We start from the raw sequence: 21,756 nt of genomic DNA, 5'->3' as shown, positions 1-21,756 counted from the left end.
AATTGAGTTAAATTATAGAAAATCCAGTTAGTGTCAATTTGGGGAAAAACCAACACACATCTTGGTAACCAGAAGTCTTCTGTGCTGTGTCAACTATGGTTTTCATTTCAGTTAGGACTCGTGAGTGAAGATGAAGCTGAGGGGAGTCAGGCATACCTAGACCTCACCAGCAGAGGTCAGAAGACAACAAGAAGTACTAAAAGAAATGTATTTTTCCAGAAAATCCTGGATTGAAAAGTCTATCAGTCATGTATCTTGAATAAAATTTCATATGACATTAAATTAAGACATATTTTTTAAAGATATAAATAAGTTCCAATATTCTATACACCATGCAGAAGACTGCACTACATGAAGGGATAGTGGAATCTATGAAAATTCATAGTTTTACATATCTGTTCCTCCTTATCAAAATCATCAATAAGCTCAAAGAAACAATATAATCCATTGTTAATACTTTTCTCTACAGAGTAAATATAATGTTTGTTTATGTGTTTAAGTGTCTGTTTGGGGGAAACCGAAGCACTTAGTAAACACCAACACTAATCTTCTTAGGAGGGTACTGTATACCACTCTCCCTTTTTTAAACAGAGAGCTGCCTTATGTAAAATAATACATTGGCAAAGCTGCAAGGAAAGCTATGATTACCTGACTATGCATTAGCGTACAAGTATTCCTCGATGGATATAAGAGCATCCTTCAAGTGTATGCTCTGTAAAGATTGCAGACCAGCAAGGCTATCATTTCTAGATTTTATTCCATTAAAAAAATGTAAACTTTTTAAAATTAGTTTCCTGGAAATGGTAGAACTTGGGTACTAGACTAAGCAATCACCATAGAACACAAGAACTTAAACCAGAAGAACTTGGAGAAAATCTTGATAAACTAAGATTCTTCCAGCTCTTAGATTGTTTTGCATGTAGCTGATTTCTCATTCCACTTTAAAGAAATCAAAACTATAAAAGGCAGGTCACGCAATATAAGTGCAGTTTCCATACAAAAGGCCTTAGAGAAACCCAATCAACAGCCTCAGACTCCTGTCCCCACCCCCAAATAAAAGATTGACAAATGAATATGTTATATCTTAATTTAAAACAAATTACTAAGGTATGCACAGATCATTTTTTAGTGAAGCCCCATTAAATTAAACTCTTTGGAGAAAACAATTATAATCCTAATTGCATTGAGTAAGAGGTCATTTACTGTACAGGGAGGTCTTTTAAAAAACTAGTAAAACTTTTTTTTAAAAACAACATTCCCCAAGAATGCATCATCCTCCTTGTGTCTGATATTTCTTATTTTCTTCACTGCCCCATTTCTTCACTGGTCTGAAGACTTTCTAACTTTCTGGACCAGGAAATTAAAAAAGTCGGGAGGCAAGTATTGAAGAGAGAAGTCAATATTGGATTGCCAGATTTTTGTTTTGCCAAATGTGGGTATCTTTTGTTAAAGATATCTTCCAATTCTTCCTGATTTCTGAAATAAAAGACACTGTAACACTGGAAAGGACAATCTCTGCCTTTATGTCAATATATTTAGTTTTATAAAGAATTCATTACATTCTTTGGGCTCTCATTCAGCCCAAAAGAGAGATCATAGTCAGAGGGTGGGAACAAATCCTTATGTTCCCATTCAAGGTGAACTGCCACAAAGTTCATAGACAAAGCATTTACCAAGTTCTCACCATTACTCATTACTTCCTTCTCAGTCATTCCTCAGCTACAGAGAATCTGCCTTTCCCCTCCGCCTGCACTACCACTGCATTTCACTAACACTAAGCCCCCACCAAGCTGCCAGTCATCTCCTACCTGTTGCCATACTTGACCTTCCTGTAGTCATTGAATGTGAGCTTCTCCAAGGCAGACACTATGTCTTATCTAATCCTAGCATCCTATACAGAACTAGGCCAGTGCTTAATACATAGCTGCTATTCAGTAACACAGATATTAAAAGAAAGATAGTCATTTGCAGAAACCTCTAGGTTACTGAGAGAGAATCACGCAGTCACAAGAGAATTCAACTGCAGCTCTGTCTACAGGGTTCTCGACATACCTAAGATGTTAATTTCACCTACATCTTAAAGTTTTGCTACAGTTTTGATTTTCAGAAATGATTGATCTCCGCAAGATTTTCTAACATATTTTTCAAATTCCAATTCCAATTTCACCTTCGTTATCTGAAATTCAGCCCCTTGTGCTCATCAAACATACATGAACTGATAATAATCCCAGTCAATATCCCCATTTTCATTCTACAGTTCATTTTTTGGTACAGAAAAAGTGGGAAGGAGGAGGGAGATTTTGAGCAACCTTAAGACATCCTGTCAGTACTTCTTACGCATGCCTGGGTGTGGAGCCAGCTCCTTGCTGTGTATAATGAGGAAAGATTATAACATGTTGACAACTTTACTAAGTAACACTTCTCTAAGTAATTAAAATACTAAAATACTGACCCACAGAAAATGGTTTTGGTAGTTGTAAGAAATTTACTAAAATCTCATGGAACAGACACGTTTCAAAGAGCTGCTGGTCTAGAATGGGGGTTTATCAGCCACAGGGTGCCTGAGAACCACTTGTGAAGCTTTCAAAAATTACCTACCAAGAGTCTCCTCCCAGAGAGGCTGATTTCACAGACAGAGGTGGGGCCTGGACAGCTGTGCTCTCAAAGCCTCTCTGTTCTGAAGCTTACCTAGGTTGGGACTTGCCAGTCTAGAATGCAGTCTTTCAAGTATCTATCAGAATCTCCTAAAGTTATTTCACCATTAATTACTATCTTACAGTGACATAGTAAGGTGCAAGTTCTAACAATGACTGTACCATTTTCATAGAATATGGCACTCAAAATCACAAAGATGATCAATTTTATTCCTCTAATAAAGGCAATTCACCAGTAACTGGAAATAAATCAAGAGTGGGACTTACCCGTTCCACAGCTGCATTATGATCTGGGAGCTCCTCCTCACTGCAGAGGAAAAATAGTAATATATGAAATTGTTGAATTCAAAGCAAACTTTTCAAAATGTATATACTTATAGCTACATATGATATATAATATTTATTTGTCATATAAGATTTACATAAGCTTCCATTCACTGAAGCCCCATCTTCAAAATCCAGATCTACACTGTCAAATACGGTAGCCACAAGCCATATTTAATTAATAAAAAGCATCTAGTTAACATTATAATTTAATTTAGTTTAACACTGAGTTATTCAGTCTCACTAGTCACAGTTCAAGTGCATGAATGTCACGTAGCTAGAAGCTACCATATTGAGTGGTACAGATATGGAACATTTCCATCATTGCAGAAAGCTCCACTGGACAACACTGCTCCAGATTAGGAGTTAGCAAACTTCTTCTATCAAGATAAATATTTAAATAGTAAGTATTTAAGGCTTTCTGGGCCATACCATCTTTTTCACAACTATTCAGCTCCGATGCTGTAGTACAAAAGCAACCACAGACACTATGTAAATCAAGTGTGGCTCTGTTCCCACAAAACCTTTATTAAAATAGGTGGTGAACTGGATCTGGTCCACAGGCCACAGCTTGCCACCCTCTGCTTTAGACCAACACCTCCATTGTTGGTTCAAACTATGGCCTATAATCAATGGTCGTTTTAAAAATTAGCGTAAGGAAAAAACTGCCTCCAACAGACTTGTGAATTCAAAGAGAAAACTTTATTCAGTACAATAAAGAATGCTCAGCCGGGTGCAGTGGCTCACGCCTGTAATCCCAACACTTTGGGAGGCTGAGGCAGGTGAATCACCTGAGGTCAGGAGTTCGAGTCCAGCCTGGCCAACATGGTGAAACCCCATTTCTACTAAAAATACAAAAATAATCCCAGCTACCTGGGAGGCTGAGACACGAGAACCACTTGAACCTGGGAGGCAGAGGTTGCAGTGAGCCGAGATCACACCACTACTGCACTCCAGCCTAGGCAAGAAGAACGAAGCTCTGTCTCAAAAAAAAAAAAAAAAAAAAGTACGCTTCATTGTCAAAATTTCAAGAGATTATTTTTTAAGTGTACCCTAAAAGATCAAATTCATTTCTGATACAGTATATTTATAATATCTCTAATACAAAATATTATGAGATTCTTGTATTTACTGTCAGTAATATAAAAACAACACGCTATCCATAAACAAAGCTACGCACTTTGAGTAGCTTTCTCAGTAGCACTGTTTTGGCAACAATATGTTCATATTCTTGCCTTAGTTTCTCTTGAGATCAAATAATATACCACCTTGAAGAGCATGATAGAGTGGTATTCACCAGTTTGGTCTTTTCAAGGGCATTCTTTTTCTACTCTGAGGAGTCCTTAGGTGAACCATTACTACAGCAACAAAACTAACAAAAAAAAAGAGTAATAGCCAAGAGATCTGCAAGAGTCCAAATCTCTCATTTCACAGATAATAAAACTAACATTTTCACTTAGTCATTCAGCCTAATAGATGTTTAGCACTAATTCGGTGGGTTCAACTTCAGACAGACAAGATCTCAGATTGTGCCAGGAGTATATGAAGAAAAGGGATGAAGGTTGAGAAAACAATTCTCAAGAAAATGATTAAAAATAAAAAGTCTTCAGACCTCACAGATGGATGACAGAGTAAGTATGTGGTCCAGCTTTCCTACAAAGATTTTCTGGCATGATTTCTCCATGTCTAAAACTTTTCATGGAGAATCTGCTGTGTGCATACCAATCTCCACAGAGCTTTTCCTCCTCAAGTCTCTATGCCGGCATATGCTAACTTTCACAGTCTTCTGAGGACGACGCTGCTGCCGCTTACCAAGAGCTCCCTGTAATGCCCAGAATATGCACGTTGCTATGCTGGCACTCAGTAAATGTTGCTGGATGAAGATGTGAACAGGAAGAAGAACACATGCCTATAGGCATGGATACATGCTTACCTTGCCTCCTAAGTATCCTTCAAGTGCAAGAGGAAAAAGAAGGACCACAATCTGGACAAATGCAGAGAATTCCTTTAGGTCAGCACACTACGGCCCATAGGCCAAATCTGGCCCACTGTGTGTTTTTTTAAATAAAGTTTTAATGGAACACTGACACACTCTGTCATGGGTGTATTGTTTCTGTTTTTTTTTCATGCTGCAACAGCAGAGTTGAGCAGTTGTGACAAAGACCGTATAACCTACAAAGCCAAAGATCCTTCATATCTGGCTCTTTACAGAAAATGTTTGCCTAACCCCTGCTTTAGAGATCAAGGGCTTAAAAGCACTTAAAGGATGCTTTAACAAAACACTAAGGTGGTAGCAAGTACCTCTATCTCACAGAAATAGAGTAAGGGAAAACCATAAAACAGTCACCTCTGGAAAGAGAGAGCATAACTGGATACACTGTTCACCTACTCTTAAACTTTGAAAGTATTACCAATTAGAGTTTACATGCCTACAACCTCTTAACAGCTAGGTGGAATATTTATATTAACTACAGGATGAAATTTCATTTGGAAACTTAAAAGTTAACTTGTTAAAATTAATAAGATAACATTAATATTAACCAAATTCTATTTTCATTTTTAAAGTAAATTTTATCTGAGTTTAAATTTATCCCCATCAAAATTTATAGGATTGGTAGAAAGAGTTTTCAAGCCCTTGTAATCAAAATGATATTCTCTAAAAACAAACACACCTTTATTCTGCATATCTTACATAGTCATGTTACACAGTCATAGTAAACTACAGAGAGTCTGCTAACTTTTACAAGTATACACATTTTGATAAGAAGCTGAAAATCTGAAGCTTGGTATTACTTTTATCTTCTTTATTTCTGGTATGACTTCCTTCTAATTCTGCTATTAATAACTTGTGACCTAAACACATTATTTACCCTCATCCAAATACCAAACATTCTTTGTTAAGTAGACCAGCAGTGACTATGTTTGATTAAAATGTTAAAGTTCTCCGACTTCTTCCTTAAACAAGCTCTGTTCCTCCATTCTCCAGCTACAACTCCATCATGGCACACACTGGGGAGAATGCTCCACTGCTGAGTACTAAACAAAGAAGTTGCTCATCTAGCAGAGCCCAGTTGGTTTAGCAACAGCTTTCATATTTATTGTGTAACCTATTCCAAAACCAAGTTGTTCTATATTTGTTAATTAGTGTCACTCCACATATCACAACAGGTAATTTAAGTTTCTAAAACTGTAATTAGATATAAACTCAGACAACAAAGTTTACAAAGTTATTTTTGCCATTTTATTGTATTAACGTTGACTCTTAAAACCCAATTTCACTGCAGAACCAATCAAAAATTACAAAGAACAAAGACAGTAGAAAGAAATGTTCTTTTAGTCAAGGTATGACAGGGAGTAATATCCAAATGCTTACACTGAGTGATTTTATTCAATAGTGCATAAAACTCCAGTCTGTGGTGACAAGCAATAAAAACCACTAGTAATGATGTCTGCAGAAAATGTTTTACTTAAATTACTCATTGTAACAGAAATCACTGATTTTGGTGAAATTTATTAAAGCCTAACATTACCCTAATATCCACTTATATGTTTCATTATTTTCATTTGTGTTGCCTGTTTTAGGACTGCATCATGGAGTAAATAAAATTAGTGTGATAGTATGAGAACTAGTACCAATCTGCTGCAATTTCAAAAAAGCAGTGAGCTTAGCTATCTTAGTACGTATCTAAAAAGCAGTGATCATTTCAAACAGCATCCTTCTCTTTAGGTATTCTTTTCCCCCTTTAACTTTCTTTCTAGGCATTTCAAAGCACTTGTTCTGTATTTCTCTTATTTAAAATACAAGAAAGCAGCAACAGACAGTATACTGTAGTAGTTCAGAACACAAGCTCTGCAGGAAGACTGCCAAGGTCCACACCCTAGAGCTGATGCTCACTGTCAATACAACATGGGCAAGTTAGTTGACCTCTGTGCTTTAGTTTCATCACCTAAAAAGAGGAAGACAAAAACAAACCGACCCCAAAGAGCTTTTCAGGGGAATAACTGAATTATTCCAAAGAGCATAGAAGAGTGCCTAGCACACAGTAAGTGCACAATATTAGCACTTTTTCCCCACTACAGCCAAATGGACCTTAACACAGACAGTAAAAAAAAACAAATACAAAAGAAATGACGGCAATATTCAGATTGCCAGACACAGACTAGGCTCCTGGGCCAGAACCACTTAGTTCAAGGCTATAATAGTTCAAATACCGTTTTATATCAAGAAATGCTTCTCAAGAAGCAAGGGTCAGAGAGACTGGCTGCTTTCACTGGGGAATGTCTTCCCACCCAACTATCACAAGTGTGGACAAATCACTGGATCCACGTTTGCAGGCAAGTTTGGGACCCACTGGTGTTAACAGTCTTAATGCTCAAATTGTCCGTCATACACTAACCCACACATATTTGCAGTCATTTCTTGTCACATTTATAGCCAAGTTTGATGGCTCACACCTGTAATCCCAGTGCTTTGGGAGACCAAGATGGGCTCAGCCGTTCGAGACCAACCTGGCCAACATAGTGAAATCCCGTTTCTACTAAAAGGACAAAAATTGCCAGGTGTGGTGGTGCGCACCTATAATCCCAGCTACTTAGGAGGCTGAGGCAGGAGAATCGCTTGAACTGGGGAGGCGGAGGTTGCAGTAAGCTGAGATCACGCCACTGCACTCCAGCCAGGGCAAGAGAACAAGGCAGTTTCTCAAAAAAAAAAAAAAAAAGTAGGGATGTAGATTTAATTTAAGAGCAGTATTTCCACCACAGTTAAAAATTCTGTTAGTCTAGTGCAGTTCAAAGCCTTCTGAATATAGAGGTGGGAAGACTGCTTGAGGCCAGGAGTTTGAGAAACAAGGCCAGACCCCAGCTCTACAAAAATAAAGCAAAACAAGGTCTTCTGATTATAACTACTCAGAAGAACATTTCAGATATGCTAATGTCATTAGGTATAATCACACTTTATATACGTCCAGAACTTTACAAAGTATTCTTATATTTTATTTTTTCAAAGCTTCAAATATACCTGAATGTACATAAAATAGATATGTAAACTAATTCCTGTTTTTAAAATGAAGCACAAAATGATTACATGACCAAGAACAGCAAAGCCACAAGAAGAGCACACATTCTCCAGTTCCGGGTTTCTGTTTGTTGGTTGGTTGCTTTTACTCTCAGAAAAATATAATACTACAAAATAAATTCTAGACTCAAAAAAAAAGAAGAAAAGAAGGTATGAGGACTGTACATTACTAAGAACTACACAAAAAATGTTTTTCCTTCAAAATTTAATCAAGTATCAGAAAATAAAAATTCCTGGCTTTTTTTCCTATTTATAATAACTGAAATTGGAAAAGAGCACAGTTGAATGAAAATTTAGTTAATCCTTAAATTGTATGGAATCAAAGTATAAAGATGAATAGATTCTACCCTGTTGGAATCTGTTTAAACAATGTAAAAATCAGAACAGACAGATTCATATCATGTGCAGAATGTTTTTAAGGATCCAAATTATTTTAACTCTCTGAATTCTTCATATAACATATTCAGGATGAATGGAATTAATTTTGAGAAGCAATATTATGAATACATTTATAACTATAAGGAAGAGCAATGGCATTTCTTTACAATGCTCATTTTTAGGCTGCATAACAATAAAGTTCAAATTGCTATTTATTTTTAAAATGCATTGGTACACTATGAAATGTTTTATAATTTTTTAAATAATGCAAATCATACATGTGCATTTAGCTCTGTTAAATTATTAATGTAACTCATTTGCTGCATTTAATGTTTTTACTAAATTGCAAAAATATTTAAAATTACATTCTTAAACATAGTTAAATTTTAATCACAGAGTTGTTAAGAATCCCAAGAATTTAGTACGGAAAAGCATATTGTAAGACTATTACTTACTCACTGTAATTATGTAAAAAAATTTTAAAAATCTATGTAATAGGTAACCATAGAAACATTATAATCAAAAAAGCAAGCTTTCAATCTATGTGACTTACTGTAAAAAGCCAAATCTATCTGTGACTTTGTATACAAGGTAATCAGCATCTTCCCAAGGTTCAATCTCTGCACCTTCTCGTCCCTAAAATAAGGCACACACACAAAAATGTTAATCAGAGTTTACAAAACTAAAATTTTTTTAAAATAAAAGAATGAGGAAATAAGGGCTATTTTTAATGTACTATTAAAAATAAGAGCTGGAAATGAGGCATTACGAACCTTAACATTTTTTCCCCATTTAAACCCAACTATTTTTGGCAAGATAAACACTATTTCCTAGTTATGACTCTGGAAGATACTGTGTGTCAGCAGCAGCTGACGTGGAGCTGAGCCTGGATCAGGCCAGGGTTCCTTGAGGAAGCTGATGAGGAAAGAAGAGCGATGGGAATGAGAAAGCCACTCAAGAGAAACTGCCGAACCTTACAGTTCTAGACCAAACATTTCTCAGAAAAAGATGCGTTTTTTTGTTTGTTTTTTTGTTTGTTTTTTGCCTTTTTATGCAAACTCCTCAGAGAAGCAGGCAGAGAAGCTCCTTGTCTATTTCTTTACTTCACAGCTATGCCAGCCTAAAACTACTCTTAACCAAGGTCAAAAATGGCCTTCCAGCTGTCAGACCCGGTGGACACCCCTCAGGCCTCATCTAATGGATCTCTGAAGTGTACTTGTCGGTGTTGCTCACTCCTTCTTCCCAGCTCCTGTGACACTGTCCTCTCATGGTCTCCTCATGCTCGACAACTCTTCTTTTGGCTTTTTCTTTCTTTCTTTTTTTGAGACAGAGTCTCGTTCTGTCGCCCAAGCTGGAGTGCAATGGCGCGCTCTTGGCTCACTGCAACCTCTGTTCTTGCAATTCTCCTGCCTCAGCCTCCCGAGTACCTAGGACTGTAGGTGCAAGCTGCTACGCCTGGCTAATTTTTTGTATTTTAGTAGAAATGGGGTTTCACTGTATTGCCCAGGCTGGTCTCGAACTCCTGAGCTCAGGCAATCCACCTGCCTCGGCCTCCCAAAGTGCTGCGATTACAGGCATGAACCACCGTACCTAGACTCTTTTGGCTTTTTCATGGGTAACTCTTCATTGTTGGTGTGCTCAGAGTTCGGTCCACAGCCCACTGTTCTTCTTAATGTACGTATCATTTACTCGTAGGCTATTAACAAACACTGATCAGTGAAGGAACCCCAAATACATCTATCTATGCCAATCCTTCTAATTTTAGACTCAAACTCCAAACTGTCTTGTGGGCACCGCCATCTGAGTATATTTTATAACTGTCTGCTTGTGTGTTCTTCTCTCAGTACACTGCGATCATGCTGTAGGCAAGGACTGCTGGCACTCATTTCTGTCTATGAATCCCCAAGCATGATGCCTGGCCTGTGTTAACTGTGGGGGAAAAATGCACACAAGCAGGAATGAATGACGGTGACACTGGTTTTAAATTAGTGAAGCAGTTAAATAAGTAAACTGTTTCTGATGGACTACAATGAAATCTCATCACAGTAAGGGAAACCGTGTCTGATGTTCCAAAAATGAACTCTGATAAGCTGAGCACCATCTTATGCCTCATGGAAGGAGGGCACAGTCCAGGTGGCTTTCTATGATTTCATCTCCTGTTATTCTCACAAATAATCAAAAGGAACAGATATACAATTACATGCAAGTGATACAAATACAAAACATAACATTTATAAATCATTGCTAGGACTCATTATAGACCTCAGGAGGTAAGGTATAAGGAGGTATTTCAATTGTCAATAATTGTGATTTTCTGTAATATCAAAAAGAGATTCCATACCAACATAAGGACAAAATGCTAATGGAAATTAGACATAAATGTATAAATTCAAAATCAAAGATCCATGGTAAATTTATAACAGCAGATGTAAATTATGAATGCAATGGATATGTAGTTCAATATACTTATTTAGTCAAGTATTTATTGAGTACCTAGTGTGAATCAGGAAATGCTTAGGATACAAAAGTAAATCAAAGAAAAGAAATTCCTGCCTAGAAGGTAGAGTCTCGGCAGGTGTACCGAGTGCTACAGGTAGAAGCAGGGGCATTAAACAGGGAGGTGGGAGGTCAGAGAAGATCTCAGTAAGATGGTAGCATCTGGGGAAAGATCTGAAAGACGTGAGGCAATGAGACATGAGGATATCCAGGACACAAGTGTCCCAGGCAGAGGAAACAGCCAGTGCAAAGGCCCTGAGGCAGGAGCAGGCCTGGTGTGGTGAAGGAACAGCAAGAGACTGAAGTGGAGAAAAGGAGAATGAAAGAGAGGAGATGAAGTCAGAGAAGAAGGACGACCTCTATGTCCCTGTGAAGTAAACAAACTGCTTCTGTAATTTAAGCTCTCCAAAAAGCAAATCCGTTTCTATTTATATGGTTTTCTAATAAAACTCACTCAAAGAGTAAATATGGATACTTACTCTGTCATATTTAGCAACTATTTCAGCTCGCTCCTGGGCAAGTTTGAGTGCTACATCCTGGTCTGAATCTGCGGAGAAGACATCAAATTTAAATGAACTGTTATTGAAAGAATCGTAGTTAATTAATTATGAAACTAAGACAAAATAAATACAAATAAAACAAAACAATGAATACTGCCTAAAATGACAAATCAACAAAATCAAATAAAAGAACAAGTTAAGTATTTGTAACTACAACGTTGGAATGGCAATACAAAGTAATATTCAAAAAAAAAAAAAAAGCAAGTGTATTAAGGCATACACTTAGGACATAATAAATCTTATCCTTCATGAATTAATTTTGGATCTAAAATTTCACAGAAATTGATATTAAGTAGAAAATGAAACTGAAAGCTCCAAACTTTCAGATGAAGCCCACTTGGGTAGAAGAGATGAACATTCAAAAAGGCTTTCAAAAATTAAAGGAACTTGGATCTCCACAAAATAAACTAGCACAAGATACAATATTTATTTTACATGATACAAATACATCTTCGTCTAGCCTTTTAGGTCTCTTTATCAACAGTCTCAGCTGCCATAATAATCTCCTAACTGATCCCTAGGACTCTGGTTTTATGATACACATGTGTGTTTACACACACACACACACAGACACACATACACATCCTTCATCCTCATTAACACTAGGAGACTTTCGAAAACACAAACCTGACAACAAAAGTTGAGATCATAACGTGAAATAGCATGAATATGTACCATGCGGTTTTTTTTTTTTTAAGATCAAAAACAGGCTATATAAAAGGCATCTCTTATCCAAAAAAAAAAAAAAAAAAAAAAGCATTCTAAGAGAAAATTCGGCAACGGTTATGAGCAAGAAATTCCCAAAAGTAGCAACAGCAGTAACAACGGTAACAACTATATTGCATTCTTACTAAGTGCCTGGCAGACAGTAAGATACTGCCAGGCAGCAAAAACTGTGCTAATCACTTTACCCTGCCTTATCACATGACACTCTAAGGTAGGTAACATTAAGAATCCTACACCAATGATTTAAAAAAAAAAAAAAAAAAAAAAAGGCTTAGAGATTTTAAGCAACTTGTCCACAGGCAAAGATAGTTTTCAATTCCGGTCTTAACTCCACAGTCCACAATTTTAATTACTACTTTATAAAAATGATTACTAAAGACATAGATGGCAGATGGAACACACACTTTTACATCCATTTCTCCTAAAACCCCACTACAATGACAACTATAGGGATTCCTGAAATGCCCTCCTCAAAGCAAATGGTGGTTCCTAAGGAGAGGTGGGGTTAAAAAAAATGGAGCTGAGTAAAGAAAGTCAAGTCCCTGAAAGTTGAAGGGACACACGCGTGTAGCAGAGCCAGGTGCAGGGTGGAAAACCAAATCCTCATTCTCCAAAGCAGGAAATCAATAGAAATGCCAAAAACGGAAGATGCAGGAAGTAGCAATACTGGCATATTACCTAGAGTAATGGAGGCACACAAGAAAAGAATCCACCAGGGCAGTGTAGAGTGCTTACTTCTATGGAGCAGGCAGTGAAAAACACAGGAGTCTGCTATTTTCAAAATAAGTCGTACAGACTGCTGAATCGTTAAGCCAAATATAAGTCTGATAAAAATAAAATGTAAAATGAAAAACCAAGACATAGAAAAAAAAAATCAACCTCATTAGTAACTAAAGAAACACAAGTTTCAAAATATCACTGTGCACCTATTTAGCCTAACCAAAAAAATGCATGGATAATACTCAATGTTGACAACAATGTGAGGACATTTCCACTTCCTTACAATGAAGACAAACATATAAATATATAAAATCTTTCTGGAAAGTAATTTGATAATATGTATTAAAAAATCTGAAAACAGATGACATATCCTTACACAGCAATTCTACCTCTATAGATTTATGCCAGTGAGATAATCAAATAACACAAGGTTGTTTATAAGAGTAAAAACAGCAGAGTGGGAAGTTGTAAGTATGTAAAAGCTTATTTGGGAAAAAATGTTTGTGTCACTGCTTCTCCCAGTTAAACTACAAAATGTTAATATGCTTCCCTTTGGGGGATGTGTGAATAACTAAACAGAATGATTCAATAAAATAAAAACACACGAGTTGTTCAGATTTTCACCATGAATTAATGCAAACAGAAGACTGAGATAATCAACTCAATTATACACATATTCACTAACCTATTTTAGACTTATGAGCCTTTGTCAGTTTCTTTTTCACTCTTCTGTTGTCCAATTTTAAAACATGATACTCACACATCTACCAAAGTGTAAGGAATGCAAATTAATAGAAATGAAAATCAAGCTGGGTGTGGTGGCTCACGCCTGTAACCCCATAGCAGGCAGATCACTTGAGGCCAGGAGTTTCAGACCATCCTGGCCAACATGGCAAAACCCCACCTCTACTAAAAATACAAAAATTAGTTGGGCATGGTGGTGCGCACACCTGTAGTCCCAGCTAGTTAGAGGCTGAGGCAGGAGAATCGCTTGAACCCAGGAGGCAGAGGTTGCAGTAAGCTGAGATCGTGCCACTGCATTCCAGCCTGGGTGGCAGAGTGAGACCCTGTCTAAAAAAAAAAAAAAAAAAAAAGAAAGAAAGAAAGAAAGAGAAAAGAAAAGAAAAGAAAAGGAAAAGAAAAGAAATTAAATTCAAATGAGAGAATCTGACTACTTATGAAACTTCATTTCTATTATCAGAAACATGCATTTCTTTGGTAATTAGGCCAAATTCAATAGATGAATGCTTTATTGGAATGTCTTTTATACCAGTCCCTTATTCCTGCTACCAGTCCTAGGAGTCTCAAGTATACTTCCAACATAACAACGAAAAGTTTCAAACTGTAAAGGCAAGGAATGGGGTTGGGAAGTGAAGGCGTGAAGCAGCCCAAGAAAACATCATTGTAGCAAACTATAAAATACAAACCTTTACAGAGATCACTGTCAGTCTATAGAGACTTCCAGACAAACCTTTACAGAGATCACTGTCAGTCTATAGAGACTTCCAGAAATACTGTACTTCTTATTGGAATTGGATGAAATTGTATCCTGATTTTTTGGGAGAAGGATGATGTACTTTAAAGTGATCAGAACAGTTAACTCTAAATCAAATAAATAAATTCTCAATCTTTAAACTCCCTTAGAAATTTCTTATCCCTGAGTTTCCCCATGGGGAGAAAATTTTATAATATTAATGTATGTATTCTAAAAGGAGGGTGAATTTAAAGCCAAGGGCATTTTGGAAAATATAGCCAAATCTGCTTCTTAAAGGAAACTCAATGAAACATGTCAATCTTTGCCAATATTCAGTTTAGAGACATTATTTGAAAATCTGCATTGCAAGGCAACCATCTATACAATAAGAAACAGTATCCTTAGGTAGGGTTTGCTGTAGTTAAATTATGGCTCATACTATCTGGTCTGAAATTTATTAAGAATTACACTAGAATACTTCCCTTGGTTTCATTCTGATTACTTATTTAGAAATTCTGTTGAAAGAACCAACAGTGTGCCCCAAAACAGTGACTGCAAATGGTATCAACAGCTGTCTTGTGTCTGTGTGCAAACGTGAACAAGGTTCCAGACACCTATAAACAATGGCAGCTGTGTTGGTTGGTACTTACGTCACATCATTATCAAATACAAATTTAATCGGGGCATTATCCCAACAATTCACACCACATCTTTATGCTCTCCTTGCATGATAAATCCATAATTAATATGTTTATTTGGAAAAATGTGGTTTGAAATACAATACCACTTGTCAAAATATTACGGTAAAGAGCAATCATGAGTGTTAACTGTAGCTGAGGAAAAAGTTCCTATTAGTAAAAATAAAAATAAAACCATGTGCAGAAATATGTAGCTTAACTACTTTCTTTTCTTTCAAGACCGAGTGTCACTCTGTTGCCCAGGCTGGAGTGCAGTGGTGTGATCTCAGCTCACTGCAGCTTCTACCTCCCAGGTTCAAGCTAGTCTCCTGCCTCAACCTCCCGAGTAGCTGCGACTACAGGCGTGAGCCACCATGCCCAGCTAATTTTCGTATTTTTAATACAGATGGGGTTTCACCATGCTGGCTAGGCTGGTCTCAAACTCCTGACCTTAGGTGAGCCACCCACCTCAGCCTCCCAAAGCGTTGACATTATAGGCGTGAGCCACTGCACCCAACTGAGATCAACTACTTTAAGTATCAGTCCTCTAATTTCACCAGGATGTTAGTTTAAAAAAAAAAAAAAAACAACTATATTATCCAAGCCAAATTAAACCAAATTATTTTTGATGACTTTATATCTAATGTAACAAAGTTTCACAGTAAAAGAGGCATATTTCAAGCAGTAAGGATCAGAAGATATTTGAATACTCAAGTGTGCAGGAAATACTCAAGTATACAAGAAAATAGCACAAATTTACAGATGAAAACGACTATACATTTTTAAGAGGCATTTTAAAAACTGAAAACCATACAATTCTAAGATGACCTCTTTTTCCATTTAATCTGCCAAGAACTTTTAAGAATCCAGTATCCTCCTGAGTTATATGATTTAAAAGCAGGCATTATATCTTAATGCCACTCAATTAACACAAAGTTGCAATGAAAAATTCATACAGTTACTAAAGTTTATTTACAATAGAACAAAACTTACAGCAGACTATTTTTCCTACAGTACATTTTGACAAATGAACATTAAAAATATAAACAATATAAACTTTAAAAGTACTTTACCCTTTGTCAGATAATCAGTCTGGCCTTGGGAATTAACAACAGCTTCAGTCCTCATAGAGTAACTTATCTATTGCAAGATTTCATTATTATTTTATAGTTCTCGAACACACCAAGAGCGCTAGGTAGTACCTCACACATTCTGCAATAGCTAAAACAAAGAAAGGCAGAAGTAGCTCTACTTTATCTGTGAAACAAGCACAAGAAGAAAGCATTTGAGATGCATTTGGTCTTCTTCTAAGGGGGAAAAAGACCTTGCCGTGGTTACACAGACTATATATTTTCAAACAAAGCTGATCATTGTTGAGAATGAAAACATGGCTTTCAGGCTACATCCCAGCTATGAGGCACACCAGCCTACACCAGCATTCCATCCACTAACAAATGGGGACTTGAAACAAGCGGCTTCATAATGTGCCTTCATCTTGAGTCTCAAAATTAGCCACTTTCTTATTAAAAATAAAACTTATCATGGAGCAACAAACAAAATTTTTATTTAAAACATTAAACTAAAGCCAAGCAGAAATGCTCCTCTCCTCAAATAAATTTTATACCTTGATGTAATTTTTAATAATTTTTAATGTGAAAACTGCAGCCTCTGTTTCAGCCCATTTGAGACAAGAAGCAAAATACATGCTAAAGTAGTTATTTTGGACTTGTTTTTTGAGACAAGAGTCTCTATCTCTCTGTTGCCAGGCTGGAGTGCAGTGGCGTGATTCTGGCTCACTGCAACCTCCACCTCTCAGGTTCAAGTGATTCTCCTGCCTCGGCCTTCTGAGTAGCTGGGACTATAGGCCAGTGCCACCATGCCCAGCTACATTTTTTCAATTTTATTTTTAGTAGAGACAGGGTTTCACCATGTTGGCCAGGATGGTCTCAATCTCTTGACCTCGTGATCCGCCTGCCTCAGCCTCCCAAGGGGCTGGGATTACAGGCATGAGCCACTGCGCCAGGCCAGATTTTGGACATTTTTAACAAAGCACACACATACAAGTGAAACAAATGTCCCATGAGACAATATGTACCACAAGTACTGTAAGATGGCACTGTGAATTTTTCCACTGCTTTATTTATTCCTTCCTTCTTCCCTTCATTGTTTCTCTCCTTCTCTTAAATGGGTAGGAACCTATAATTTGGAAACCATGTTGCAAAAGTAACAGCCCTGTTAGAGGCACACCTATGAACATTATCTACACTTAACTAGACACTAAAGTTTATGCTCAGTTTAAGCCAGGTGAAGTATTCAACTAAAGCAAAACACCTCAGAAGTTTAGAGGGGAGAAACTTCTCAAGCCATATACCAAGAAAGACGAATTAGACTGACACCAAACTTCTAAACAGCTAGAAGACAATGAAACACTATTTCCAAAGTTATGAGCAAAAAAATTATCATGAACTTGGAATTCTATACTAACCATGAGGAAAAATAAAGATTTTTAGATATTACAAGGTGTGGTAAGCTATAGAATGACCCTCTGCCCTGCCAAGGATGTCCACATCCTAACCCCTGGAATCTGTAAATGTTAACCTCATATTACAAAGGTGACTGCAGATATAATTGAGCTAAGGATCTTGAGTTCAGGAGACTGCCTTGGATCATGCAAGTGGGCCCAAGTGGGGTCACAAGAATCCTCTGAACAGGAAACAAGAAGGTTAAAGGAGAGAGCAGGTGGTGTGAAGCAAGACATCACCAGCTAAGGAAAGGAGGCAGCTCCAGAAGCAAGAAAAGGCAAGGAAATGGATTTTCCCCTAGCGGCTCCAGAAGGGACCAGCATTGCTGACTTTGGCCCAGAGAAACTTAATTTCAGACTTCTGACCTCCAGAACCCATTAAATGATACATTTGTGTTGTTTAAGCCACCAAGTTTATGGTAAGCCGTTACAGCAGCATGAAAACACAAGGATTCAAAGTTTACTGCCTATGTAATGTTTCTCTGAAAAAAGAATTTGACAGTATACCACAGAAAAACAAAACAGCAACAGGAAGAACTGACAAAGATGCTCCTTGACCAAACTTTGGGCAGGCTCCTTTGAGTCCTCCTCTTGACTAGCCCTCTACCTCAGCCTTGTCCTGTCTTCAGCCTGCCTAGCCCAGTTGTAGCAAGAATCCTGCTAAGCCAGTTTGGCAAGAATCCCCCCACCCTTCATATCTGATTATCCTGGATATCTAAGCAGATTCCTCATCCCCCACCCTTGATATCTGATCACTCTGGCCTGTCTTCAGCAAGAATCCTGTTATGTCGGTTTAGCCAGAATCCCCCTACATTTGATGTCTCTCCTTTTAGTGATTTTCTGTCACTGATCTTCTTGCGCCTGCTCAGTGGCTATACATCTCCACTTGCCCTTGCTGCATACAGAGTTGAGCCTGATCTCTCTCCACTATTTTGAGTCTTGACACCTATTGCAATGGTCCTGAATTTTTAGGTCCTTCACATTTTTAGCAAGAGCCAGAATAATTTTTTTAAACAAAATAAAAAAGGCAAAAACAATATTCATAACATTGCCACAGGCCGAAATTAGACATTTCTAGATGCCAACTGTGTAGCTGCATAGAGAGCAACCTGTCTACATTAGAATAGGAAACATAAGGTATCTTCAAGAAGAAAGTGGATTCCAGGCAACACATAGATCATGGGTATATCAGTGATACAGTAAAAGCTTACATATAAAGACATCAAAAAGAGTGTAAGGGGATATTAGAAATCTGAAGACAAGCAATTAACAGGGTGAGTGAGAAAAGTCATAGTCTGACATGACGTAAAATATAAAGGGACATGGCTATGACCTTGACGGTATATAAGAAAAGTGAATTCACCTGACCTTGACATCTTTAACATTAGAATTATATTTCTTTCCCTACATACACCATAGTATTTGAAATTGAAGTAAATGATATTGACACTATTGTAATTATGTAAGAATTTTACTGGCTATTAATGTTCGCAATAAAATACAATGACTAAACTCCCTGATCTGCATACACACTCCCCACTCCAAACCTAAGCCCCCACTTTCTAGAAGCAATCACTGTTACCTGCCAAAAATATTCTCCACACTATTCAAGAATCTGCATGTATTCATGCACACCGACAAATACTTAATCTCCCTTTTTGTTCAAAAACTAGAATCATTCTAAAATCTACACTTCTTTTTCACTTAACAGTACATCTTGGAGACTGCACAGATTAACACCTATAGATCTATCCATCAGTGCCCCTAAAGATTTAGCAACCATTTCTGGGGAAAGAGGCAGAGGCAGTGAGCTCTGTTTGTGGCATCTGCGGATTTCCACTTGGCAAATACTCATGCTATGGTGGCCAATTTCCAAGCTGCCAATGTGATGTTACTGAACGCAGTTTCTCCAGTACCCCAGCAGGTCTACCTCAACCTTTTCCACAGCTTGATAGCATCCTAAAGTACTAGTTTAATTTATTGAACCAGTCCTCTCTTGGGAATTTGAACTAAGAGAAACTTAGAGAATGGATCAATTTGCAGTGGGAGTTAAAGATGAAGCACCATGCAATAAACAGCTTCATAGGCAATGTTGACCAAAGCCAAGTTGAAAAAATGAGGAAGTAAAAACTACCAGTAAGCAGAGAGAAGTGGCTGGTACAGAGAAGAAAACAGCACCCGAGATGCAGAGCAAAGCGGTCACCACCAGAGAGAACTTTTAACCCAAAAAGGACTGAATAGCGCACCCTGAAGCTGCTTCAGACTTCAGTTCCTGAAGGCTTTCATTTCCAGTGAAATAAAATCAAATAGCAAATGCCCTTTTTTCCTTAAAAGAATCTGAGTAAGTTATTTGTGACTTTCAACCAAATTCACTGGTGTCTCTTAGATATGGTTTTAGTTGTAATCACTTTCTCACTGTGTCATGGACTAACATATATCAAGAATAAAGATTATTTTAAATGTTGAAATCTTAATGAACATATTTGTGATCACTTTCTCACTGTACCATAAACTAAGATATATTAAGAATAAAGATTATTTTAAATGTGGAAATCTTAATAAACACCACTGATAAAAATGTCACTATAATTTCGCCATGCTCTAGATCCAAGGCTGGAAGGAATGCTCAAAGGAGGAATGAGCAGAGTGAAGCAGATTAACAACAAAGTGCCACGAAAAACAAAAAAACATAAAGGAATGTACATCCTCAACAAGAGTCTGAAATACCACTTACTTTGACAGGTCACTCTGGTCAAGAGGAAATATGGGAACTTAAAGGCTATATATACCTGCTTTCCCCCTACAACAGCTTGTTCTGAAATAGCACCCCAGGCTAGCCTAAGCCACCCTACCACTGGTGGTCCTATGGGAAAAACTGCTCCAGTACCTCCTCCTGACCCCTTTATTTCCCTTTATTGGGAGATCATCTAGAATCCTAAGAAAAATAGCTCAGAGCAGTCTGAGCTCTGTGAGGTCCACAAAATCTATCGGGCCCAGAGAGATGCCCACATGGGACTTCAGTTATGGCTCCTCCCATGCCTGGAGATGACTGTTTAAGGGTATTTTGTTCCTGGCTAGCTGCCTCCCCCATTATCTTCAGGTTCTTGGAATTTGTGATACAAAGAACAAGTTTTAGACAATCAATAGCTTATGTTATTTTGATGTAAATTCTTGGTAAAACCTTAGGAACGATCCCTTCTTTTTTTCTTAAAAACCCACTTGAACCTTCTGCTAATTGGGGTGTACATTCAGGGCAACTTGAATGTATGTACCCGGTGGCCATCTTTAAGCTCTGGACTCAAATTACCTCTACTTAATCATATTTCCATTATGAAGATTGACAATGCAATCCTATACTTCCCTGTGGTCCAGTGCAATCCCGCTTCCATCTCTCATAACTACATTAATTCCACATTAAACAAATGTCTTTTCGAAAACTGCACAACCTTTCAAAAACCCATTTATCTCCCTCTTCCTCCCCCAATTAACATATAAGCTTAGAAAAATCATTTGATTTTCTTCCCTTTCTTATGTTTACTTGGGAACAGCAACAAGAGAAGAGACAGATCATAGCTGCAACTATAATACAGGATAAATAATCACCATCAAGGAAAGGGACAGCCAGTGACAGCAAGATACATGAAAAACCCAGTGTCATCAACCCATGAAGTCCTTAGAAATGCCCAGACTTCCCCTCAAAAGAGTCACACAAGTTCCATATACATTTTCATATTCCTCTAGGTTTTATTTTGGGGGGGTTTGTTTGAGATGAGGTCTCACTCTGCCGCTCGGACTGGACTGTAGTGGCACCATCACAGTTCACCGCAGCATCAACCTCCCTGGGCTCAGGTGATCCTCCTACCTCAGCCTCCTGAGTCCTTAAGTAGCTGGGACTACAGGCAGATGCCACCGTGCCTAGCTAATATTAGTATTTTTTGTCGAGACGGAATTTTGCCACGTTGCTACAGCTGGTCTCGAACTCCTGGGCTAGGGCAATCCACCCGCCTTGGCCTCCCAAAGTGCTAGAATCATAGGCAAGAGCCACAACACCCAGCCTATTCCTCTAGTTTAAGTATGCACTGTCTGATACAATAAAAGTTTTCAAAAGAAATAAGCCTAAATGTTCTTCAATTTTAATTTTTCATTAACAGC

The 21,756-nt window shown here is 37.6% G+C and overlaps 1 protein-coding gene across 4 annotated transcripts in view; it reads right to left on the bottom strand.

Moving 5' to 3' along the window:
- USP6NL (USP6 N-terminal like) overlaps nt 1–21,756 on the bottom strand; it is a 166,036-nt gene that overhangs the window by 70,348 nt on the left and 73,932 nt on the right. For 2 of the 4 annotated variants that reach the window (XM_032258135.1, XM_032258134.1), the window contains 3 exons: nt 11,406–11,473; nt 8,984–9,066; nt 2,922–2,961 (listed from right to left, as the gene is read on the bottom strand). In XM_032258135.1, the coding sequence (XP_032114026.1) occupies nt 2,922–2,961; nt 8,984–9,066; nt 11,406–11,473 (191 nt within the window). Of the gene's footprint in view, nt 1–2,921; nt 2,962–8,983; nt 9,067–9,599; nt 9,775–11,405; nt 11,474–16,156; nt 16,260–21,756 lie in introns of those variants that run through there. The other 2 variants (XM_032258133.1, XM_032258136.1) reach the window with 2 other exon arrangements.

The sequence above is a fragment of the Sapajus apella genome, unplaced genomic scaffold (genome assembly GCF_009761245.1).
Source record: "Sapajus apella isolate SASKATOON/1434 unplaced genomic scaffold, GSC_monkey_1.0 scaffold100, whole genome shotgun sequence".
NCBI classification, from domain to species: domain Eukaryota; kingdom Metazoa; phylum Chordata; class Mammalia; order Primates; family Cebidae; genus Sapajus; species Sapajus apella.
The sequence above is the reverse complement of the archived record's forward strand: the minus strand, read 5'-3'. Positions and strand labels throughout refer to the sequence as shown.